Source organism: Plecotus auritus (genome assembly GCF_963455305.1).
Source record: "Plecotus auritus genome assembly, chromosome: 9".
Classification (NCBI taxonomy): domain Eukaryota; kingdom Metazoa; phylum Chordata; class Mammalia; order Chiroptera; family Vespertilionidae; genus Plecotus; species Plecotus auritus.
In genome coordinates, this window is record NC_137783.1 from 56,501,993 (window position 1) to 56,527,640 (window position 25,648).

Consider the following 25,648-nt stretch of genomic DNA (forward strand, 5'->3'; position numbering starts at 1 on the left):
CTTCTGGCTAAGAATTACATAATTAAATTTTGTTGAGCATGTTTTTTGTAACCATATCAGTAGAGGGAAACAGTATATGACACGCATTTCCCACATGTGTAATCCACATGTTACTTTGTGGCTCTGATGTGAGAGACTTGTGATTTCCCACCAAGTGGCGGTGACGTCACCCTCCGTGCTGACCCCCCAGCCCTCAGCATTCCCCGTCTCTGGGTTTTCCTGGAGGATGAAATTCTAGGACAGACTTGGGTTGAAAAGTGTGTTGTCATTACTGGTCCTCCCCTCGCTGGGTTTCGGGAGGATGCAGGAGTCACTAAATGCACAGCAGTGCCTGGCGAGCAGTGTTAGTCTCATCCACTCATCCTCTGGTGGGGAAACTAGGCACACAGCGACCAGCCTCGAGCCAGACAGCCAGGGGCTGTAGAGCAGGACGTGAACGCGGCAGTGAAAATAGCGTGTGTTAACAGCAAGTCACTCACTAGTTGACCCCTGTGTTTGTTTTCTAGTGGTGGGATTGTGCCTTGACTTCTCACATTCTCTAAAATGAGCACATATTACTTCCATCATTTAAAAAAACTAACATTTTTGCCGAAACCGGTTTGGCTCAGTGGATAGAGCGTCGGCCTGTGGACTGAAGGGTCCTGGGTTCGATTCCGGTCAAGGGCATGTACCTTGGTTGCAGGCACATCCCCAGTGGGGGGTGTGCAGGAGGCAGCTGATCGATGTTTCTCTCTCATCGATGTTTCTAGCTCTCTATCCCTCTCCCTTCCTCTCTGTAAAATATCAATAAAATATATATTTTTTAAAAAAACTAACATTTTCTTCAAAAAGCAGCAAATGCTGGCAGCTGGATCTCTGGGCCTGCAGCCTGGCTGAGCTGATGCCACCCACAGCCCAGGCCACGTGGGCAAAGGGGTGCAGGGCCCTCCCTAGGTGGTGAGGATGGGACCTGAGGCCGGCCTTCTGGTCCTCATCCTCCATCAGCACCGTTTCCGGCTGCAGCCACAGGAAAGCTCACAAGCACACAGTCCTGCAGACGGTGTCCCTGCTGAGCCACAGAGCCTCTCCCCTGCACGGCTCCTGCTGGGCCCTCAGAAAGCAGCGCAGCCCATTCCCAGCCCGGGGTCACACTGGGGGTTCCTGGTCTGCTTTGCGCAGGTGAGAACCTGCCCTTCCGCTGCGCCTCCGACAGCCTAGAGGTGAGCACACGGCGGGCCCTGGACCGCGAGCACCAAGAGAAGTATGAGCTGGTGGCCGCCTGCACAGTGCGCATGGGCGCACGCCAGGAGGAGGTGATGGTGCCCTTCCCCGTGACTGTGTACGACGAGGACGACTCAGCGCCCTGCTTTCTGGACGGTGTTGACACCGCCAGCGCCGTCGTGGAGTTCAAGCGGAAGAAGGTGTGTCCCCATGCTTGTGCGTTGTCTGTCGGCCCATCTGTTTAGTGTCTGTTTCTCCATCCAGCCATCAGCCTGACCATCCCTCTAGTTTTCCGTTGGTCAGTTGTCAGGGCATTCTGCCTGCCTCCAGGGCAACCTGGCCAGCTTCCAGCTGGCCCCTGACGGGGGTGGCCAGGGCCCTGGGGACCCAGCCTGTGTCCCAGCAGGCGAATGAGGCTAAGGGCCTGCATCTAGGGGCACACTTGTGCTCCCAGGAGGGGAGAGGACAGCAGCTGGCTGGAGGGCACTCCCTTCCACCAGCACTCAGTCTTCACGGGGTGGGCTGGGACACTTTGAGGCTCCTGGAGGGTCGCCAGAGGTGGAGAAAGGCAGGACTGGGGAGGGGGGCGCCTCTAGGGGGCTGCCCCGCCCATCCTAGCCCCAACCCTCTCTGGTGCACAGGTGGAGCGCAACTGCCACCTGCTGGGCTTCAGCCTGTCCTGCAGCCAACCAGCCAGCAAAGGCAATGGGAGGGTGGGCAGGTGGTGTGTGGTCTGCCTGCCTCTCTGGGCACCGCAGGACTGGGCTTGGTGAGTGTGCTGGTGAGGAAAGCACATCTTGTGAGGAAATGTCCCCTGACTCTGGCAGGGCTGCCTTGGGGTGACAGTAGGGAATTCCATTAGCAAAGATGTCCTGTGACTTTGCTTAGAGCCATCCTTACAGCCCTCTCCAACCCGGTGTCCAGATGCTTGGAGGAGAGCATTCAGGTGTACACCTGGGCGTGGATCCGGCCCTGCTGTGTGTCACTGTGTGACACTGAGCTAACCCCTCCTCCCTGTGGGGCATGGCTAGCTCAGGAGCGAGGAGTATTCGCCGTGCTCTGCGGGGACCTGGCTGGGGCGTGTCAGCAGAGCACCCGGGCGTCCGTTCTCACCCATCTTTACAGGAAGTCTGTAGATTCCTAACACACCTGTTTCGCAGGTGAGGTGAAGCACCGTGGCTCAGGAAGGGTGACTGGGGCAGGTGGGCAAGTGGCCCTGTGGGAACTTGAACCCAGGTCAGTCTGTCCTAGAGCCAGCTCTTTGCATACCTAGTCCACCTGCAGGGTGCATGCCCTCCCTGCGTTTCAGGCTGCAGGAGATCTGACTGGCATCTCCTGTTTTCTGCAGGGCACTGTGGTGGCCACACTGCATGTCTTTGATCCGGATGTGGTGCCAGCATCCGGGGAGCTCCTGAGGCGGTACACGGGCACACTGCTCCCAGGAGATGCCTGGGCCCTCCAGACCTTCCGTGTGGAGCACTCACCCAATGAGACATTGGTCCAGGCCGACGGTGGCTTCATTCGGGCAACAGTACATGACTACAGTAAGAGGGCAGGGTGCGGCCTGGCGGGCCCCAGGAAACTGGCAGCCCCTGTTGCTGGTCAGGAAAACCCCCTGCACACACCGACGCCGAGCCTGGCCCTCTGAGCCCCAGACAACCCTCCGCCCAGCCCCCGTCTCTGCCGGGCTCGCCGCATCCACCGTGGTGGGTTTTTACAAGGTGCCCTCTCTTCCTGAGCTGCCCCACGGCTGCCCCAGCAGGCCCCCGTCACACCTCTTCATGCTGACCTTGCCCGGGCTCACTGCCCACTGCAAGCACACGTCATTGCCTGAGTCCTTCCTCCAACCCTGGCACCTACTTTGCTGCCCTTCAGGTGGCCGAGTGCCCGGGGATACTGCCCCCTCCACCCTTCTCAGCCAGCAGCTCTCTACTGGCCGAGATTGGTTGGCGCACAGTGCAGTTGGCGCTCAGTAACCTGGAAGGGACCTCAGGGCTGGGCCCGGGTGCTGGCAGCACTCACCCACACATGGGGCGTTTTCATGAGCTGCCTGGCCTCCCTGCCACCTTCCCAGCCCTCCTGCCCGTTTCCTGGGCTCACCTTCCAAGCACCCCACTGTACCTGGGTCCTTGTTTGGGGATCTGCTTCTGGGGGACCTGGGGACACTGGTGCCTTTACCCCTTTCTGCCTGGCCTGATCACGTTTCTTTCACATCCTCTCCTCCCCTACCAAGCCATTGAAGGCTCCCTGCCTTGTGCAGGGAAAACCTCACCCACGCGCTCTGGACTCTGTGTGCCAGAGCCCCACTTCTATCCTTCGGTCTCCACGAAGCTGATGCCACAGCCTTGGCCATGGCAGGTGCAGAGGTGTACTGGCTCCTAGGCCTGGGGGCGTGGGAGTCCGGCCCCACTGGAGGCTGCTGCTGTCGAGAGTTCTCAGGGGAAGGGGACAGGAGGGCCAGGCAGCCTGCCCAGGACCTCAGTGGTGCCAGTCTTGACCTCTTGTGTGCCCACACATCACACACACAGTCCCAACACACACACATACACACCTCATGCACATGCCTCATACACACACACCGCACACATACATACCACACACATAACCCACACACATACTCCATAATACACACTCTACACACACACCCCACACAGTACACACACATACTCCATACACACACACCCCACACATACATATCTTCACACACATACATACTCGATACATACCCGATACATACCCTGCACACACATACACATACACACACACACAGTACGTACAATACTTTCCAGCTCAGTACAACAACTAACATTTAAATAGGGATTCTAACCTATTGCCAGCTGCCAGGTCTGTTACCTGCCCACCGTGTGTGTGTGTGTGTGTGTGTGTGAGAGAGAGAGAGAGAAGGTACGTGTTTTCAACCGTGTGCATGTATGGGCAGCGTAGGCACCTGGGAGGAGGCGTGCAATGCCTGGGCCGTCATCACCGTGCCCCCTCCCGCAGGGCTGGTCCTCAACCGCAGCCTCCCCATCTCAGAGAGCCGCACCCTGCAGCTGGCTGTGCTGGTCAACGACTCCAACTTCCAGGGCCCTGGGGAGGGCACCCTCCTCCTCCACTTCAATGTGTCGGTGCTGCCGGTCAGCCTGCGCCTGCCCAGCGCCTACTCCTTCACTGTGAGCAGGCGGGCCCGCCCCTTTGCCCAGGTGAGCCTTCAGCCCACTGCCAACCTGGTGGAATGTGGAGGGGTGGGGACTCCCTCAGGGTGGGGCACTCCTCGGGGTGGGTGCTCTGTCTAGCACAGTGGTCGGAAAACCGCGACTCACAAGCCGCCGTTTGCCGCTCTGTTGACTGAGTTTGCCGACCACTGGACTAGACTAAATGTTACTGTGTAGTTGGAAGCTGTGAGGATTAGGCAATTGTGACATATTGTGTGCAAAGAGGTAAAGGGTAGTGTATGACCGTGGTCGGCAAACTCATTAGTCAACAGAGCGGCAAACCACGGCTCACGAGCTGCATGTGGCTCGCGAGCTGCGGTTTGCCGACCGCTGGTCTAGCAGATTGCAAGCCAGGCTGGGGTGGGTGAGACCCCTCCCTGGGCTAATAAGTACATGGAGTGGCCCAGGAGGAGCCACGGGACGGGGGGGGGGGGGGGGGGGGGGAGGCCAGAGCCTCTCTCTTCTCCATTATCTTTAAGTTTTGTTCTCTCCCTTGTTGGTATCTATAAGACAGCTTTGTACGAGGGTAGGAGCAATGCCAAGCAGGTATGTGTATGCTGACTTGGAGAGACGTTCCTGGGGGTTGTTAAGTGAAAAAGTGGTTTGCAGAAATGTTGGTCACGTAGCTCCACATGTCCAAAAGCCTGTCTTCATGGATGGGCTTTATTACCGGGGCCTTCCACTGGGCCCGGGGTGGGGAGTGGGGGAGGGGGCGCAGCCACTTCCCTCCTGTAAGCACATTTGCACTTGCAGTAGGCACAGAACGATGAGAAGTGGAAACAATTAGAGTCGTCAGTATTCCTGAAAGAAGACAATCAAACAGTGCTTAGCATGTTGGTACAGTTCTTTCTAGAAAGTTCGTGTGAGCACTTTTTACGTTTACTTGAAATTGCAGCAACATTGATTTCACATACTGCCCCCTCCTGGGGAGCAGCTGGGGTGTCATGGTTAGGGCCATCTATCGCTGTCCTGGTGGTCGTTCCTGGGTTTGGCTCCCAGGCCCCCTTCACTTCCAGCAGCCACCTGTGCCCCGCACAGGAAGGAGAAGGCGCCCCCCCTCCCTTCAACATGTCCAAGCTCCCTGACTTGCCACCACCTGGGCCTTTCATAGAGGGGCGTCGAGGATGGTAGGAGGTGATGAGGCAGCCCCTCTTTCCCAGGGTTTCAGCCAAGCCCAGGATGGCCCCTGGTCCTGTGTGAGACCAGCAACCACACTGCTTGACTGTGTGGCCGGGTGCAGTGCTCTGACCAGGCAGGTGGGCCATCCTGGCCACATGCAATGAGGACAGGAACTGGTGGTCCCCAGGGCAAAACGCCTGGCCGGGGCAGCGAGGGTGGTGCATAGGAAGGAGCCGTCGGCCTTTGTGTCTGAATGATGGGCAGTGAGAAAAGAACCAGCACCTCAGCTCTTGCCTGGAGGGCCAGCGCTAACCCAGACTTCAGTGCCCGGCTCCTGGAAGCAGGGGTGGGTGGTGGTGTGATGGCCTGGGGAGAGCAGGGCCAGGCAGGTGCACGGGGACGTGGAGGATGGGGAGTTCAGGGGCTGCTGCCATTCCCAGATGAGCAGGGGACTGTTCCAAGACTCAGACTGCCAGGGAGTCCCTCCAGCCACCACAATGAGCCTGTCCAGCCACCCAGCCACGGCACTCCCTTTGCCCGCGCCTAGGTTGGGAAAGTCTCTGTGGAGAACGGCCAGGAGTTCACGGGCATCCACCTGCGGTATGAGCTACAGCTCTCCAGTGCCAACTGCAGCGCCCTGGGAGTGGTCACCTCGGCCGAGGACACCTCGGGGACCCTGTTTGTGAATGACACGGAGGCCCTGCGGCAGCCAGAGTGTACCCAGCTCCAGTACACGGTGGTGGCCACTGACCAGCCAACCGGCAGGCAGGCCCAGGGCCCACTGCTCGTCACCATGGAGGGGACATGTGAGTTCCGGGCCCTGTGCAGGGTGAGGATGGGTGGGACGTGGTACTGCCGCGGGCTTCCCCCACAGAAAGGGCCTGCTTCTTGCTCCCTCCCGCGGATGGGTGGCTTCCCTGAGCCTGAGTCTCCTTCCCGATAAAATGAGAATAACAGTGCATGCCGCACAGCAGAGCTGGAGGGATGAAGGATGACGGGGAGTGTGAAACCGCTCCGCCCAGAGACACTGCGTAGCAATCAGAACTGCTCCCCATCACCCTGTCAGTGCATCCGCACGTGCACTTACTATGGGGCTGCCAGATAAAAGTTGAATTTTAGGTTAAAAACAACAACTTCTTGGTGTATGTCCCATGCAACCTCTGCAGAGTCTCTCAGAAGACAAGTTTTTAGGTGTGTCAACGCAATGTTAGGGACGTACTTACACAAAGCAGGTATTCAGTGTTCATCTGAAACTTAGGATTTAACCTTGTGTCCTTGGCCACGTCTGGCCACCTCAACATCCTTCCTCCATACTCTCCCAGCCCAGTAGCTGTGCCCCCTTTGGCTGTGGTGCCCCCATTTCCCAACAGCCCCATCACTCCCCTGCACCTGGTGCTGGGTTACTCCCTCCCCTCTGGACTCAACCCCTGGGGGAAGCTCAGCCAGTGCTGCCCTGTCCGTGGGTGCTGGCTGGACACTGGGCCCAGGCTGGCCCCCTGTGACCTGCTTCCTTCCACCCCCAGACATGGCTGAGGAGCCAGGCTGCCCCCTGTCCTGCGCCGTCAGCAAGAGGCGGTCCGAGTGTGAGGAGTGTGGTGGCCTGGGCTCTCTGACAGGCAGGTGCGAGTGGAGACAGGGAGACGGCAAAGGTAGGCCCCACACAGAGCCAGGGGCCTGCGGCCAGGCAGCCAACAGGGGTGGTGATGGCTGAGTGGAAATGGGGTCTGTGTGGATCCTTCTCATGCCTCTTCTCTTCCCCAGAGCCTTATCCCCATTCATGGCTCCTGATGCCAGGAGATGGGCATGAGTTCAGGGTGTGGGTGGCATGAAGACATTCAGGCTGGTTATTGCCAAGGGAACAAAGATGGTTGGGGCTGGACTCCCTTTGGACTTGGGAGGGTCTGGGCCAAAGCTGGGATGTGTAGGGGACAGAAAGGCTCTACCTGGGAGGTCCCAGGCCAGGCAGTGGATCCCCAGGCAGGGAGGGCCTACGCTGTGGAGAGCAGCCAACTCCAAGCTGCACCCACCGCTACAAGGACCCCTCTGGCAGTGCAGCCTTGAGGGGGGCCTCACCTTGTCTGGCTTCTGGTCCCCTGGGCGTGAGGCTGACACAGCCCTGGGGTGGCCCAGCCCTTCCATCCCTCACCAACTACCTGTCCTTATCCATTCAGCACCCCCAGGCACTTCTTAGGGATGCCCCTGCTGGTGGGGCTGCATGGGTGGGGTTTTTAATCCTCACCAAAGGACATGTTTTTGATGATTTTAGAGAGGAAGGAGAGAGAGAGAAACATTGATCAGTTGTCTTCCATACCCATCCCGACTGGGGATAGAACCCACAACCATGTACGGGATGGTGCTCCAACTGACTGAGCACCCGGCCAGGGCAGCCAGCGGATTTCACTGCTTAGGCCTTGGAGGGGCTGGGCTGTCCCTAGTGGCCCTGGGGTGCCGCCCGCCCTCCTGGCTCTGAATCTGAAAGGCTGACCAGGGCTGCGCTCCCTCAGGGCAGTGACCCGCCCACTGTGTGTTACAGGGATCTCCAGGAACTTCTCCACCTGCTCCCCCAGCATCAAAACCTGCCCTGATAGCCACTGTGATGCTGTGGAGAGCAGCAACCCCAACATCTGCCCCCAGGACTGCCTCCGTAAGCAACCCGCTGGGCCTGCCCAGTCAGCCTCAGCCAGGACGGGCCCTGGGGAGGTGGGGGAGCGCGTGGGAGGCCTGGACTCCCACCTGCACTTCAGCCTGACCAGCCACGTTCCTGGGTTTTATGTGCCCATCTTTGTCTGACATTTTATTTGAATGAAGGGCTCTGCCCCCCTCAAAACAAAAATTGGAGCTAGGTGCCCTGACCCAGTGTCACCCTGGCTAACTCACAGCGGTGCAGCTTTCCTGCCCCCCAATCTGCTGGTCACCCCTGCTGCCCCTTCTCCACTTCGGAAAAGCAGCCCTGTGTGGACCTTGGCAAGGTCCCTGGGCAGCCCCCCACCTGTGGTGACCAGGGAACTGGCTTGGGGACAGGTCATGCTGAGGCTCCTGTCCAGATGACCTGGACTTCTGAGCTCACTCCCCGACACCCCCCCCCCCCCTCCTCCACATCAGGCAGGCAGGGAGGGACCTCCCACACTCCTCTGGGTGGTCCTGGCTGGTCAGGCCACCCAGGAGGCTGAGTGGCTTCCCTTGTCACCAGGGGGCAGCATCATTGGCGGGCATGAGCCAGGGGAGCGCTGGGGGATTAAAGCCGGTTTTGGGACCTGCAACTGCTTCCCTGAGGAGAGGAAGTGCTTCTGTGAGCCGGAGGACAACCAGGGTGAGTGGGGCGGACACATGGGGGGCAGGGCTCCCTGTACCTCCCCACAAGCCAGGGAGTAAAGTGCAGGGAGGCAGTCACCCCGGAGACCCTCTTCCTTCCCCCTGGGCCTCTGTTCCCCATCTTTGCAGGCAGGGAGCTAGGTCAGGGCCTCCATATCGTGCCTTATAGCCCTAAATTACACGACAGGGTTGGGCTGGAAAATTCCTTCTCCCACCAAATAACTCCGTGGCTGCTCAGATTGTCCCCGTGCAGGGCCTTGGCTGGGCCCGGCGCTGGCCAGCTGGGGCGCCTCTGTCCCAGCCAGAGCCTCCGGTGCTTCCTCCGGGACAGCAGGTGTGGTGGGCAGCACGGTTTACTGAGCACATGGGCTCGGGGACACGTTTCTGTTTCTGGCATTTGAGTAGTTATTGAAAGGCCCCAGGTCCTGAGCCACTCTCTTGCCCTCACTTTTTTATTAAAAAAACACAAAGACATTGGGAACACAGGACGTTACCTCCCACAGCCCTCCAGGCCAGCTGACTGCAGTGCAGCACCCCCTCCCTCACCCCCACTCCCATCCTGATGCGGTGTGCGCTGCCTCTGCTGTGTGGCCTCGAGCAGGCTGCGTACACACTCTGTGCCTCTCTCCCTCCTGGCGTGTTGGTGGGTATTCTTGTCCCCGCGCCAGCAGCACTGGCCAGCCGCTCACAGTTTGTCTCAGCAGCCACAGTTATCCAGGTTGGAGGGCTGTGCCGTGCCGGCTCCCCTTGGGATTTGGGGGGCCCTCCGAGTGTATTCCTCACGGCCGCCCCGCCCGCAGACCCGCTGTGCGACGAGCTGTGCCGCACGGTGATCGCGGCAGCCGTGCTCTTCTCCTTCATCGTCTCCGTGCTGCTGTCCACCTTCTGCATCCACCGCTACCACAAGAACGCCCACAAGGCACCCATCGCCTCGGCCGAGATGACTGTCCACCGGCCGGCCCAGGCCTTCCCGGTCAGCTACTCCTCATCCAGCGCCCGGCGGCCCTCGCTGGACTCCATGGAGAACCAGGTCTCCGTGGACGCCTTCAAGATCCCGGTGAGGTTCCATGTGGGGCTCCCGGAGGCCCTGTAGGTGGCACTGGCCTCTGGGGGCTACGGCGGGGAGGGCTGCCTTGGAGTTGGGGGGGGTGTTGTCCTGCAACCACAGGCAGCTCTTGCGTGAGTTTCCAGCAGCCCCTGCCTCCACTGAAATGACTTCCAGGGAGGGCGGGGCAGGGAGCAAGGAGGCAGTTTAGTGAGTGAGACTGATGGGTGCTGATTCAGACGGGCTGAGGTGTGGCCCCAAGCATACAGTAAGGGCAGTCTGCTACACCTGCCGATGCCCAAGGATTTGGGGGCCCCGCAGGGTAGTGTGGACCCCTGGGGGTGGGGGTTGAACAAAGGAGGTCTATGGTCTGCCTTCATTTCCACGGAATGCTCTGTTGAGGAGTCTGTAGGGTGGGTGCAGAAGTGGGAGACCGGGCATGAGGCGCTGTCCCCATGCAGGTGAGAGATGGTGGCAGCAGCAGGGAGGGGAGCCCCTCTGTGGCGTGGGGGGCCACCTGTGCTGGAGCCAGCCCCTCAGCTCTGCCACCAGCCAGCTGACAGAGTGCCAGCCAGAGCCAGTAGGCGTCCAAGTCCCCTTCTCAGTGGGAGAAGCCGGATCTATGGTCACCGTGTGCTCCTCAGGGTCCCTACTGGCCAGGCCTCCCCTCAGCCTGCCGTGCCCCTTCGCATTCTGGCTGGGAACTGCCTGAGGAGCTGGGAGCCAGGTCTGGGGGATCTGAGGTCAGTGCTGAGTGGAGGGTGCGTGGGAACAGAAGTCCCACCTCGAGGCTGGGAAGGGGGAGCTCGGTGTATGGACCTTTAATCAGGAAGCTCAGCATCCAGGGGCCATATGGTCCTGGCCATCACAGCCAGGACGGGGAGGTGGCTGGGTTTGCAGGAGGAGCCACCAAGGGGGTGCTTGCCCCTTAGTGAGGGTCTGGACCAGAGAGCCTGTTCCCAGCAGCAGCAGCCACTGCAGCCTTCCTCCCAGCCTTCCTACTTCCAGTCACGCAGCAGGTGGGGGGCTGCAGCCCCGCCCCGCAGTGTCTCAGCTTCCACAGAGGCCTCTGGGATGAGCCATATGATTCCTTTATCTACCCTGGGAGTTTGCAGTGAGGCCCCTGGGAGAGGGGAGCTGATGGTGCTCGTGCTGGTGGACCCGCCCACCTCGGCCCACGTCACCTGCTGCCCAGAATGCAGAGTGACCAGAGCCTGGCCTGAGACCTAAGGGCCACACTGCCCAGCTCTGAGGCCTCAAACATGCCACTCAACCGCTCACCTCAGTTTGCTGATAAAGAAACTAGGGAGAATGACATTTAATATTTTTAAGAAGATGAAACTGGTGATAGCTGTGCGTGCTCAGTGTGGTCTCTGTAGTAACTGCAATTTCCAGGCAGTGTGAGGTGAGGACTCCGGGCAGCGATGACAGTGTTGTTCACTCTGACCCTGACTGTGGGTTCCTAGGGAACCTGAGACAACACCAGGACGCCCGGGAGCCGGCTGGAAGGTGCCCTGGCCATGGTGCTGAGAGGAGGCTGCCTCTGCACCCAAAATCAAAAAGCCTGGGTCTGGTCGTTGCAGGGGCAGCGAGTTTTCAGGGGTGTCATCTCTGTAGGCTGGGTGAGCCCGGTATGGCACATGGTGAGCAGCCCCCAGAAGCCACGTCCACGCCCAGCTGCAGGGAGACTTGGGAGGGGAGGTTCCAGGCTGGCGTGGGCATCCCCAGTCAGAATCCCAGTTCACAGGCCAGGCGAGGTGTCTGAGAAGACATCCTGGAGAGGTCTTGAGTATGTGAGCAAGGTGTGTATGAGGGGGAACATGACAGGCAGGTGTGTGCAGGTTCAGAGCGATGGCCAGCTCCGGGAGAGGAGCAGCCTCCTCCACAGGCTGCCGGGAGGTTCCCCAGGAGCACAGTGGTACCCAGCCAGGGGCTGCCACGCAGGGAAGTTGCCCTGGACACTTCCACCCGTAGTGACTTGAGCCACGGGGGGTTCCTGGCATCTGGAGAGGGCACGCCAGGACCTGGGCTCAGCCCAGTCAGGGCCTGGTGGGCCTGGTGTCCAAAGCGGAAGCAGCTGAGAGGATTGGGCCTGGCTCCCAGGGAAGAGGCCTTGTTCCCACATGAGCACCTGTCGTGCTCAGTGAGCCCTGAACACCTCATTAGAGAGACGAGGACACTGCCCAGGGTGACCCCAAGCATGTACAGTGAACTGGGACCGGTAAAGGTACAGGCATCCAAAGAGTCCAGGCCAGTCTGTGGCAACACCTGCCTTGCCCTGGTGGAGGCCTGTCATGGAATGGCACCTCTGGGCCCAGCTGTGGGGTCCTGCCCATAGGGACATGGGTGACTCCCCTGCTGGTCCAGATCACAGTCAGCTCTCTGCACACTGGAGCTCATCCACCGGGACTTGTCCATGGATCTTGCCTTATTCTTCTTCTCTTACCCTCACCATCTTCCTCCCCTCACTTCTCCCCATTCCTTCCACCCCAATGCAGGAGGACCCCAAGTGGGAATTCCCGCGGAAGAATTTAGTTCTTGGAAAAACTCTGGGAGAAGGCGAATTTGGAAAAGTGGTCGAGGCAACAGCCTTCCGGCTGAAAGGCAAAGCTGGGTACACAACTGTAGCCGTGAAGATGCTGAAAGGTACCTGTCCAGGCAGCACACACAGGTGGCTCTGCCATGCACACTTGTGGGAGCCCCAGGGGTAGATGAAACCACCCGACAGCCAGCTGGCACCATGCTGGCACTTCTTCAGGAGCCTCCAGGGTTGTTCTTTTTTTTTAAAAAAAATATGTTTTATTGATTTCAGAGAGGAAGGAAAAGGGAGAGAGAGAGAGAGAAACATCAATGATGAGAGAGAATCATTGATCGGCTGCCTCCTGCACACCTCCTATTGGGGATTGAGCCCAAAACTCAGGCATGTGCCCTTGACCGAAATTGAACCTGGGACCCTTCAGTATGCAGGCCGACACTCTATGCACTGAGCTAAACCAGCTAGGGCCAGGGGTGTTCTTGAGTGGCTGCAGTCTGGGGACCCCATCCATCATAGATAACCTGTGTCAGGTGGTTCCTGAAGAAGCAGGGTGAGGACTTTCCTCCCTTGGAAGGTTCTAGAGTGGTGTAGCTTCTACACCAGTGGTTCCCAGCATGAGGCACATACCCCACAGAGGGGCAATTTGGTTTTTAAGGGGGGAAATTCAAGAATGAGTTATTAACAGTGAATTTTTTGCATTTCTTATGGTTCTAGGGTCCTCTTATACAGTATATAAATATATTGTGACATATTTATGCATTTCAGTTCTCTATTATGTTTTGAAACTTTACTATTTTTTCATATCACTTCATATTATTATTATTTTTTTAACAATTTCTTAGTGACTTCTTCCTCAGTATTTCAACTGTCCTTTCGTTCTTTTATTTTTCTCTTTCATGGATGTCATGTTCTTTGGAAGCTTGTTTAGACCAAGTTAATGGCCTTTTAGACTTCCTCCACGTGAATAGGAGTTCACTTTTGGAGTAGTAAGAATTATATGTCACTGGGGGGCATCGGGATTTTAGAGATGCTTAGGTGGAGCATGGCCAAAAAAAAGGTTGGGAACCACTATTCTATACCAACGTTGGGTAAAGACCTGAGTTTTAAAACTATTTTAAAGCCCTTTGTTGAACTGCTAGCTCTTCCCGCGTCACTCTGCCCCATTCATTGCTCTCAGCTAAGTGTCTGCTGGGGCCCTGGTGGAAAGGCCACATGAGAGGACTGGACACCCCAGTCTGGCCATGAGTGACCACTTGTGCCACAGGCTTGGCTCTGAGCGGGCACACACCCAACCACACAAACTTATGTTTCTCCAGAGACTGGGCAGAGGGCCCTCTGCCATGGCTGGGCACTGGGTGGACTGACAAGGTCCCAGCGGCAGTGTGGTGGGTGAGACCTGGCTGGTACACAGTCGGGCCACACATGCAGTGCTTCCGGATGCTTCCCCAGGCCTTCAGACTATGTCGCCCCTTACCTGAGAAATCCCACACCCCAAGCAGGCACAGTGAGGCCTGCCCAGGGCCTGCCATGTGTGGTACAGGGGTTCCTGATTCCTGATGCCCCATCTCCTCTCGCTTCCAGACAAGTCTTTGGCCACGGCAGTGGCATGGCACAGTTGGGCAGTGGGCCATGGGGCGCTGACCCAGGGGGACGGTTTAGCACAGCTTCTGACTCAAAATACCTATGGGACCCCAAACCCAGCCCTGCCCACTCTCAGGATGCATGCCCTCCTCCTGGCAGGAGAATTCTGTAAAATCTGTGGCCTTTACCTTCCTCCAGGGTTTTGCCCCGATGTCAAGTGCTTGGTCATCAGGTGTTTGGGGACCTCAGGGGGTCCCCTTTCCTTCCCAGAGGATTAATGAGGGGGTCTCTGTGCACAGCTATCTTTGAAAGATGGCGATTGCAAGGAAGTAACTCCACTTAACGCCCAGCCCAGAGGCTGGGAGGCTGTCCATGGAGAGATCCTACTACAGGACGTTGCCTCCGGGGGTTCTTATTCCCTGGAGGCAGAGGAGGCCACTGTGGACCATCCTACTGGTGGGGGGGGAGGGGGCGGTGGGGCGAGGGCAAAGAGTAGCTCCAGGCTGTGGAAGTAGGGGGAGGGGATCTGAGGAGGTGGCAGGTCTCTGCAGACGCCTGCTGTGGGCCCATGTGACCCTGCCTGGTCACAGACGGGGCTTCCAGAAAGGATGGGTTTGCAGCCCTCTCCGTTTACATGTGTTTCAGAGAACGCCTCCCCAAATGAGCTGCGGGACCTCCTGTCAGAATTCAACCTCCTGAAGCAGGTCAACCACCCCAACGTCATCAAGCTGTATGGGGCCTGCAGCCAGGACGGTGAGGCCAGCCACAGGACAGCAGCTGCAGGGCCCAGGCCCAGCTCTGGGCCGCAACGCTCTTCTTCCTCCCCTCCCCCTCCTCTTCTCTGGCCCCTGTTCTCTGTCCTAGAGCCCCCTGTGTCAGTGAGAGGGCTGGGAGGGGCTGCCCCAGGAGTACTTGCATGAGGCCAGAGCCCTAGGCCTGCTGGGCTGCCCAGAGGTCTCTGGTAGCATTCTGGTTGTTGGCACCCTGCTCCAGGCAGAGCCCCCGAGTGAGGCACTCCAGAAGTGGATAGTGCCTCCTAGGCACCTACTGAGGACTAGGCATGCTGTGATCTCCAGGTGACCCCAGCACTTCATGACAAAGGCATTGTCACCTAAAGACACCAGAGACCAATCGCCAGGGGCCTCTCACTGTTTGTGCGCGCACATGTGTGCATGTGTGTGTTGGGGGTGTGAGGGGACGGGAGCCAACAGGGAGAGGGCAGCAGGGATGCTGGTCAGTGCCAGCAGAATTCAGGCCTGGGAGCTGCTGAGAGCAGGCAGGAGCAGAAAGCAGGTGGGCCATGTGTGATTAGACCCTGCCTCCGTCAGTCACTCCCAGACCATGCTGTGCCAGGACCAGGGATGCGGAAAGGCTGACACCCTAGCAGCGAGGGTATGCACCCCCAGGAAGCACTGAGTACAAGAGCCACCGACTTGGGCACCCTGGGATAAGATCATGCTCAACCACCCAGGCAGCGGCTTCAGCGTGGGCCTCACAGAGGGAGAGCAAGTGATGTGACAATGAGCTGGGACTTAAGTCCTGGAGCTGCCTGGAACCCAGGCTCTTACCACCCAGAGCAGGGCTGTGTCCCTCTGCCTACTTGCTGGTAGGGGGCAGAGCTCCCCTGAGGGGTCCTGCATGTCCTCCTTCCCATGCTGTGTGGGGCGCCCAGGGCTAGCTTGACTTTTGTCTGCCAGGGCCTGGTAGGCAGCCAGCCCACAGCCCCCTCTCCCCCAGGGCCGCTTCTCCTCATCGTGGAATATGCCAAGTACGGCTCCCTTCGGGGCTTCCTGCGAGAGAGCCGCAAGGTGGGGCCCGGCTACGTTGGCAGCAGAGGCAGCCGCAATTCCAGCTACCTGGACAACCCGGACGAGCGGGCCCTGACCATGGGTGACCTCATCTCCTTCGCCTGGCAGATCTCACGGGGGATGCGATACCTGGCCGAGATGAAGGTGTGTGCTGCCCCAGCCTACACCCCCACTGCCTTGGTGGGCCTGGGTTTTAGGGGGTCCCTGCTATGTCTTCCTTGCAGCTCGTCCATCGGGACTTAGCAGCCAGAAACGTCCTTGTAGCCGAGGGGCGGAAGATGAAGATTTCGGATTTTGGTCTGTCCCGGGATGTATATGAAGAGGATTCCTATGTGAAGAGGAGCAAGGTACCAGGTCTTGGGTGGGTGCTGGCCTGAGACCCCAGGCATGGTGGGGATAGCAGTCAGGGTGCCCACAGGGTAAAGAGGATAAAGCGGATTTTTAGAGTATAAACTTCTAGCCCTCATCCCCAAATCCTTCCCTGATCTTGGGTCTCCAGAGACCCAGTGCAGAACCGATCCTGGAGTCTGTTCCTCTCTTCTGGAGGGCCACACCCGCACCTGCCCTTCGGGGCTGGCTGCCGAGAGCTGGGTGCTGAAGCTTCTCTTGCTCTCCATCACTGTCCCTTTCAAAGGCCTCCCGATGCTGTGGAAATAGCCATCCTCTGCACCAGGGGTCCTCAAACTACGGCCCGCGGGCCACATGTGGCCCGCCAAGGACATTTATCCGGCCCACCGAGTGCCGCTTAGCAGCTGACTCGTCCCGGGCCCACAGTGCACATAGGAATTTGTTCATAGTTTTTTTTTTAAACTATAGTCCGGCCCTCCAACGGTCTGAGGGACAGTGAACTGGCCCCCTGTTTAAAAAGTTTGAGGACCCCTGCTCTGCACTGTCTCCCTCCCTTGTGCGGAATGAAGGCCCTGTTTCCGTCCTGTGTAACTCAGCTCTTTGGCAGAGGAGAGTGGTGTGGCCATTCGTTGTAGAAAGGCATGAAGCATGTCACAGGTGGAGGTTCTGGGACGGGAGCCTGGGTAAGTTGGGAGGCGCAAGGGGGGGGCCCTAGAGAGGGTCCAGAGACAGCATAGGGTCGTCCTCGAAGCAGCCAAAAAGTTCAACTCAGGCTCCCAAGAGCACAGGCTGCAGGCCGTGTTGTTACAAACATGTGCCCTGGAAACAGACTTCATCAGGGACATGAATCCTAAAGAATGCTTTAAAGAAAAAGGGGTTACAGTAAATGCTGCGTTGAAATCCACTGCGCATCCTCCAAATCTCTGAAGTAGGTGGTCGGGGGCCCCTCTGGGGAAATCTGGTTCCTGGCATGGGGTGGCTTCCTGCGGCATTGGTCTTGTGCCTCTTCATTGTGTTGCCCGCTTAGCCCTCTCCTGTAGCCTCCCTCCAGCCGACCAGACGGGCTCAGCTCACAGGCCATTCAGGAGTCACAGCTGACCCGACGTGCAGAACAGATACGCTCAAAAAAGAGTAACACAGAGAGCAGCCGCACATGGCGTCACCTTATGAGGGTGGAGGCCCCTGTGGTCACAGGCTGTGAGGACGGTGTTTCGTTTTTGCTGGGGTTTCCGTTGTGACAGCACATCTCAGCACTGCCAAAGGGGAAGTGGAGAGGGGCTATCCCCACCCTGTGGAGGGATGTGGACAGAGCCTTCCTGTTGTTGCCCTGATCCTCCAAGAAGGCCCTGTGCCACCAAGCAGAGAAGCATGAGGGGTTCAAACACAGGGCTCTGAGAGCATAGGCTGCAGGCAGCGTTGTTACAAGCACGTGCCCCAGAAACAGTCCCACGTCGTCAAGGGCGTGCATCCTATAGGTGCTTTAAAGAAAAAGGAGGTACAGTAAATGCTGCATTAAAATCCACCACACATTTTAAAATGGATTTCTGCCTCAAGACTTACCTACTGGAAAGCTCTTCATCAAGTGGCATTGGGGTCACTTCTGGTCAAGATGGCAAAGCAGGTACATTCGGCTCGCCCCCTCCCACTACCACATCTACACTACAACGAGTTACAGAACAACCACCCTTCAGAACCACCTGAAGACTAGCTGATGAACAGAACTACAACCAAGGGTGTAAAGAAGTAGCCATGTTGAGAGTGGTAGTAGGGGTGGAGACACGAAAAGGGCTGGTCCCACAGCCCTGTGTGGCAGTTAAGAATTGGGAGGGATATCTCGGCTGCAGAGGGGCCCCCTGAGGAGTGAGGGTCCCAGCCCTGCACCAGGCTCTCCAGCCCGGATCATTAGTGCCAGGAAGAGCAGTCCCCACAACAGCTGGCTCTGAAAATCAGCGGGGATTCTGTCCAGGTGAGAGGGAGAGCTGCTGTAGACCCAGGTGTCCTCTTAAAGGGCCAGAGCACAGACTCACTTGCTCACAAACACTCTCCCTGAGCTCCAGCAAAGGGACAGCAGCTCAAAAAATGCCAGGGACAACCAGGGAGGAACTGAATTATCTGGCTTCGGGCAAAGGCTGGAGGGGCAGCTCTCCCCTGGAGCAAAGTGCCTGCAGGCGCCATTGTTGCTTAGCTGAGCCCTCCTCCAATCCAGCCTGCAAGTGCAGCTGGGCACAAAGTCTGAGTCTCCATTAACCACTCCACCTGATGATTCCCTTACTCCCTGCCAGGCCGAACCTCTTTCAGAGGCTAATCCACAAGCTGTTAGCCTGGGCTCACTCTGGAATTTCCTAAAATCTCTTGAAGGCCCACAAACCCCAAACAAGAAGCGTCTGGCCTTGGTGTGCTGTTGGTTAAGCGGCCCCAAGCCTGGCAGTGGTGGTAACCAGCCTTGGTTCACAGCATAACCCAGGTGCTTTCAAGCCCAAACAGGCAGCTACCAACCAAAAGTTACTTTGTAGCTCCTCCCAGGGGGTCCAGGCCAGATACAGGCAACAGCTGACCTTGGCCTGCACTGGAGCCCCTTCCAAGAGACTCCAAAACCAACACACCTGGTGGCTGGCTTCAGACCACTCCAGAACCCCCAGTTAGCACTACAAACATCACACCCAAAAGGTGGACTTGGCAGGTATCTTAGCCCCACTGCAGTAAATCTCACTCCTGGGGTCCGCCCTCACACAACCGCTTGTCCACTATAGTCATGGCCAGTCTTCACGGCCAGTCAACATGAGAGTCAGTTCCAGCACTGACATGCCGGCAGCGGTCAAGACTCAACTACAACAGGAGGGCACACAACCCACAGAAGGGACTCCCTGAGAGCGTCCGGCTCAGGTAAACCGGGGGACTGTGCCACTGGGCCTCACAGGACACCTGCTACGTAAGACCACTCTGCCAAGACTGGGAGACGTAGCAGACCCACCTAAAACATAGAAACAAGCACAGGAGACAGCCAAAATGAGGAGACAACGCAACACGTCCCAAATGAAAGAACAAAACTCCAGAACCAAAACTCGCGCTCTATCAGAGGCAGAGTTCAAAACACGGGACATAGGGATGCTCAATGAGCTTGGGGGGGGGGGGGGGAATAGATGATCACAGAACTTCCAACAAAGAGATAGGAAACAAAAAAGGAGATAGAAATCATAAAAAGAATTGGTCAGAAATAGAGAATGCAATAACTGAAATTAATGCACTAGATTGAATCAACAGCGGATTAGCTGAAGCAGAGGATCGAGTCAGTCATTTAGAAAACAAGTCAGTCACTGGGTCCGGAAAGCACCCAATCAGAGCACCAAAAAAAATAAAAAAGAAAGAACCCCCCAAAATGAGGATAGTTCAAGGGATTTGTTAGGTCTGACCGACCCCAGCACCTCTGCAGTGAGGGGTACTCTTCCAGAGGATGCTGAAAGAGCCCTGGCATAAAATAAGAGGCAAAAACCAGCCTCGAGGCCCATAAGCAGATTTCTTCCTTGGAGCTGCCCAGAAGAGCAGTTAGTGTGTGGTTTTGCATCAGAACTCCCAAGGTAGAAGTGCTGGTTTCCTAAAGTCACTCATCCTCAGAAGTCAGGGCAGATCTTGCTGGATGGTGTTCTTTGCCCACCAGCAGGACAGCACCACCTGGGGCACCCCAGAGCTCCCCAGATGTGGCCGTGGGGAGCCTAGCTTGGGCTTGGTATCCATTCCTTGGGTTTTTCTCAGCACGAATGTGGTGCTTGACAAGCAAGCCTGTGTATCTGTGGGCAAGCCAGCTGACTCCCTCTGGCATCTCAGCTGTGCCCAGGAGGGCCAGGCTGGATCCCAGACCCTCTGAAGCTGTGTGCCAGTTCTGTACCTGGGAGCATTCTGGTGTCATTACTCAGCATCCCCCAGAGCTGGAAGCGCCTGAGACAGGGCCACGCCCTCCTGCACACTCCCCTCCTCCATTTCCCAGCAACATTAATGCCCTTCTTTCACTCCCTCTTTAGGGCCGGATTCCAGTAAAATGGATGGCAATTGAGTCCCTATTTGATCATATCTACACCACCCAGAGTGATGTGTAAGTGTGGGTGTGCCTTCCTGGGTTACATGTCAGGGGGACTATGCCACCTGTCTGGGCAGCTAGCTGGGAACGACGCTGGCCCTGAGTGCTTGTCAGCTTGTGCTGAGCATCAGCAGTGACTCCCCAGCCTGAGGGAGCTTCATGTCTTCATTTAGCCCAGTGGTTCTCAACCTTTCTAACGCCGCAATCCTTTAATACAGTTCCTCATGTGGTGACCCCAACCATAAAATTATTTTAGTTGCTACTTCATAACTGTAATTTTGCTACTGTTAATGAATTGTAATGTAAATATCTGTGTTTTCCGATGGTCTTAGGCTCTACAGCAGTGGTTCTCAACCTGTGGGTCGCGACAGGTTGAGAACCGCTAGCAGGGTCGCCTAAGACCATCGGAAAACACAGATATTTACATTACAATTCATTAACAGTAGCAAAATTACAGTTATGAAGTAGCAACTAAAATAATTTTATGGTTGGGGTCACCACAACATGAGGAACTGTGTTAAAGGGTCGCGGCATTAGAAAGGTTGAGAACCACTGATTTAGCCAGTGCCCAGGGCCCAGGCAGTAGTTTTGAAAGCCGCAGTAACGTCCATGAGAGCAGTGAGCAGTGGCTGCAAATCCCCCTGGTCTCCCCCTTCTCCCCTCCCTCCTGTGGGCGTCTTAGTGACACACAGGCCCAGCCCAGCAGTTCCCTCCTGTGGGCCTGAGCAGGACTGGTTGCCACCACAGGGAGGAATGGCCTCGAGTGAGTTCAGTGTGCCCCAAACTGCTCAAAGGCAAGAACCAAACTCAGTCTTTCAGTCAAATTATAGATGTGATAGTTTTCTCAAAGACACAGCAGACATTTTGTCTAAGTGCTCTGCCACTAAGACGTGCGCATCTTGAACAGTGTGGGCTGTGAAAGGGCTGTTCTTGCAGTTTTAAACAACTGCTTTCTGATTTGGGAAGTTGACTCTAAGACAATTAGGAAATTCAAAGTAAAGCATCATGAAGAGACTGAGTCACGAGGACCCCACCAGCCGAGTAACCACTGGCTCACAGGCGTGGCCTCCTCATGGTCTCTGAGGTGTGCAGGTGTTTGCTTCCCATCCTTGTGAGTGGGCTCATGTGATAATGCTGTTGGGTGATCCGGTTCTGTTCCCACTTTACAGTAAATTCCCCCTCACAGTTAAGTATTTTCTTATAGCAGTGTTTTTTTCTAAGACTTTATTAAAATTCCAAGCACACAGAGAAGGTGGAGGAAGTGTGCCGGGAACCTGGGCCTGTGGCCTGGGTTAAGCCTGCATTTTGCTGCACTTGCTGGGCGGCTCTGGGCCACCTCTGATGCCTCAGTGATCCATTGCCTGGGCCTGCCCAGTGCCCCCTGTAGGTGTGGGGGCTGAGCTGGGAAGCCTCGCAGCAGTGGGGGCAGGGCAGGCTATCCCCACTCCATCCTGCATGCATTGGTGCGCTGGGGCCCAGGCTGAGACCTGCTCTCTGCAGGTGGCAGTGGAGGCTCTGGGCTGGTGGGCCAGCAGCTGCTGGGCCGACAGATATCTGACCTTCCCAGAGGGCAGGGCAGGCGTGGCACAGCCACTCACTGGTTGTCTTGCTTCCTGTAGGTGGTCCTTTGGTGTCCTGCTGTGGGAGATTGTGACCCTGGGGGGCAACCCATACCCTGGGATTCCTCCTGAGCGGCTCTTCAACCTTCTGAAGACAGGCTACCGGATGGAGAGGCCTGACAACTGCAGCGAGGAAATGTGAGCAGGCTTTGCTTCAGTCCCGCCTCCCTCATACAGACATGGGGTTTGGGAGGGGCAGGGCACATGCACTCTTCCCTCCTCTCCTAGCAGCCCTGGGTGCCAGTCTGCAGTGAGCTGGGGGGTGGGTAGTGACAAGCAGAGCATGACAGGGCAGAAGGCACAGAACCCCCCTCAGGCATGGCAGCAGATGCTGAGGATCCAACTCCACTGGGGGCTGGGTGGGCTTCCTGGAGGGACCTACAAGGATGAGGGGGAGCAGAGCCCAGAGAGGGGTATGGGAAGGATGAGATCAGACTAAGAGCAGCTGAGCTCAAGGCCAGACACCTGTGCCTGCAGGTCACTTGGGAGAGGGGCAGGTAGCTCAGACTGGCCCATGGGGCACATATTGGGGAGTGCCCAAGGGGAGGTGCAAAGGTAGGAAAGGGGTAGGCCAGCAGTGCCCAGACATCAGCCCAGGGGCCAGCCTTCATGCACGAGGTCCTCAGGTGACTCTCACAGCGCGGGTGGAGAGCACATGAGAAAGGAGTTGTCTGCATGCAGACACAGGCTGGTATGTTTACTCCACAAAGTCCGCGTGCACGTGCCACGTGCCCAGCCCGGGGCTAAAAGAGTGAGTGGCACCACCTCCCTCCAGCCGGGCTGGCAGCCAGCAGGCCCAGCACTCCACACACAGCAGCCCTGGAGATCTTGCAGCTGTGCGGGGTGCCACAGAAGTGAGGAGGTGGTAAAGGTATAAGAGGTGTGAATGGCTGATTGGCGGAACTTTCTGTGTGTCTCCACACCTAGTTCAACCTTCAGAAGAGTTTGAAGGACTGGCATTGCCCACTCAGCCACCATAGTGGGCACGGTTAGCTAGCTACCAGTGTCTTTGAAAGGGACTTGAAAACAAATCTCCCTCAAGGGTCAGGAAGCTTACAGTGCTGGGCACCCTGAGCCCCGATGACCCCTCACCCTGGCCCAGCTCAGAGAAGTGTGTCAATAATGCAGAAACTGCTTGGGGGCTCAGGAACAAAGCCCCCCCCGCCCCCCGACCCCTGGTACTGTGCTGGGTGTGGTGGCTGTGACAAGGGGGTCCTGGCTGGGTCATAGCCACCTGTCTGCTCTTCCCACCAGGTACAGCCTGATGCTGCAGTGCTGGAAGCAAGAGCCAGACAAGAGACCAGTGTTTGCCGACATCAGCAAAGACCTGGAGAAGATGATGGTTAAGAGAAGAGTGAGTACTTAGAGCAGATCCCTAGTGTGGGCCACCAATAGGCTGGACGTGGCAGTGGAGGTGGAGGGGTTGGGGGAGGGGTTCCAGCCCAACCCAGGTCCACGGAGGTCCCTGTGCAGGGGCAGAGTGAGGCTATGCAGGGGAGATGGCCATGCTGACCATGGAGGGCACCAGGCCCCTTGGGCTTCTTTTCAAATCATGAAGACCCCAACATTTTTAGCTTGACACCTGGAAGAGCTCTCAAAAGACAGGTGTATGAGAGAATCATTCCAAAGCCAAACAAAATCACAGGAAAAAGTTGACATGAGTGTCCTCAATGCAGATGTTCTGAGGGGCCCAGCTGAGGGACGGACTAGGGAGTAGGACACCACCCCCTCTAAAGGACCCCTTGTTGCAGCCGCATGTGACCTGTAGGAAAACGAATTCCAGTGTGTCAGGTCTTCTGAGTTTTGAGGGATATTTATGCTACGTTTCCCAGTTTTTAATGTTAGCAACTCATTTACATTTTCAAAAGCTCAGTGTAGGCCAAACAAAACAGATCTGAGAGGCCACATTCAGCCGAGTGCCTTCAGTTTAAACTCTGTAGGAAAATGAGAAAGTCAACAAAGTTTCAGCTAATATTTATGGAGCAGTTGCTGTGCACTCTGTTCTGTCTTAGATCATGGAAATGCAAGGAAACAAACAGCACACACCCTGCCCTCGTGGTGTTTACATCCGCGTTTCATCCTCACGTGTACACATTTACCAACGGTTGTAATTTCTTCAAACAGGAAAAGCAAGATGCATGGTCTAGGGCTGTAGGCCATTTGTAGTGAAACCTAACATCAGCGTATCACTTGAGCAAAGCCTCCAATCCCGTTAACGCAGAGTCCCCCTAAACAAGTGACAGCTGATGCCAGGGTCAGCCTTCCTGGGACAGTGCTGAGAAGCAGGAAGGAAAATGCTGGGGCTGTTCTCCACACATTTCACCAGCGCAGTGCTGCATGCGGCCTAGATAGGACCAGAACAATAACGGAGGACATTTCTGCCTCCAAGGAGGTGACTTTCTGGTAGGGAGCAGTGAGGACTATGGAACAGGGCCAGGTGATGCAGGTGCTGGGGGACCTCAGAGCTGGCAATCTGGTGAGGAGCTCGGGTCTCTTGGAGAAGCCAGTAGACTGCCCAGGAGCATGTCCCTCGTGGCACATGTGGGGGGAGTGGTGACCAGCCATCTCTCTGTTCCAGGACTACTTGGATCTGGCTGCGTCCACCCCATCCGACTCCCTGCTTTACGATGATGGCCTCTCGGAAGAGGAGATGCCCCTGGTGGACTGTAATAATGCTCCCCTCCCTCGAACCCTCCCCTCCACGTGGATTGAAAACAAACTCTATGGTAGAATTTCACATGCATTTACTAGATTCTAGCGACTTTGTTCCTCTCTGCACTATCCTTACTCTCTGGAATGCTTTTTTAAGAGTCTTTCTGGTCTGAATGAAACCAAAGTCCACTCTGAACCTTTTTATTTGTAATGTCTGATTTTGCATCCGTTTACATTCAGGCATTTTTGCAACTATGTTTTTTTAAAGGATGTGAAAATAAGTGTAATTACTATACTGCCCAGCAATTTAAGATGATAAAGAAAGAGAGCAGGGCAGAACACTCAGGGGACGTTGAGACTATGATGAATAAGTCATTTCTGGGGTGGGTATCAAGTCGTAGTACTTGCAATTTAACTACTGGAACACACTTACCCAAACTTGGGGGGAGGAGGGGCATCTGATTTAGAAAGGAGGAGCCAGCAGCACGCGCCTGCACTGAGCGCAGCCAGTGGCCCCAGACCCTATCTGGGTGGGCAGGGTGCCCAGCCACAGGCCAGCACCGGGGAGGTCACACGCAGGCAGCTGTTTTCACATCCTTTGCATTACACACTGTCATGACGGTTGTCACTTATGAAGTCAGTGCTGAAAGCTAGAGCAGGTGCTTCTTGGAAGAACGTAGTCTGTGGTGCTGTGGTCTCGCAATGGACAGTAAATATGGTTCTTGCCAAAACTCCTTCTTTTGTCTTCAATTAAATACTTGAAATTTTTCTGTTTTCTAACCTCATCATTGATTTTTATTTTTATTTTTTTGAAATCTTCGTGTTTCGAGCATTTTTCAGCTGAGCGTGTTCCCTCTGCATGCCTCCTGGGTCACTCGATTCCTCGCTGGCTTTGGGTCTAGTGCTCGTGCCTCTGTCCTGGCGCCGCTGTGGGCTCCCCTGTGTGCACTCTTGATCTGGAAGAACCTCTCCTCCAGGGTAGACTTGGGGGGAAGACAGGCTTCTTTACACCGAGAACCTTTTATGGAAGCTGCCCGTTGCAGTAAGCCACTGGGTTCAGTGACGAGCTGATGCTTCATGCTGCCTTAGAAAACGAGTTAAAGAGGTCCACAAATATATGTCAGATCTGAGAGTCTGAAACTTA

The 25,648-nt window shown here is 56.5% G+C and overlaps 1 protein-coding gene across 1 annotated transcript in view; it reads left to right on the plus strand.

Annotated features, from left to right (window-relative positions):
• Window positions 1–25,648, plus strand: part of RET (ret proto-oncogene) — a 53,692-nt gene that overhangs the window by 27,541 nt on the left and 503 nt on the right. The window contains 16 exon segments of the mRNA XM_080688728.1: window positions 1,159–1,400; window positions 2,549–2,744; window positions 4,201–4,400; window positions 6,079–6,337; window positions 7,055–7,180; window positions 8,065–8,175; window positions 8,722–8,841; window positions 9,644–9,900; window positions 12,387–12,534; window positions 14,651–14,758; window positions 15,743–15,957; window positions 16,038–16,160; window positions 20,178–20,248; window positions 21,853–21,990; window positions 23,107–23,206; window positions 24,431–24,578. Coding sequence (XP_080544854.1) covers window positions 1,159–1,400; window positions 2,549–2,744; window positions 4,201–4,400; window positions 6,079–6,337; window positions 7,055–7,180; window positions 8,065–8,175; window positions 8,722–8,841; window positions 9,644–9,900; window positions 12,387–12,534; window positions 14,651–14,758; window positions 15,743–15,957; window positions 16,038–16,160; window positions 20,178–20,248; window positions 21,853–21,990; window positions 23,107–23,206; window positions 24,431–24,578 — 2,562 coding nt within the window.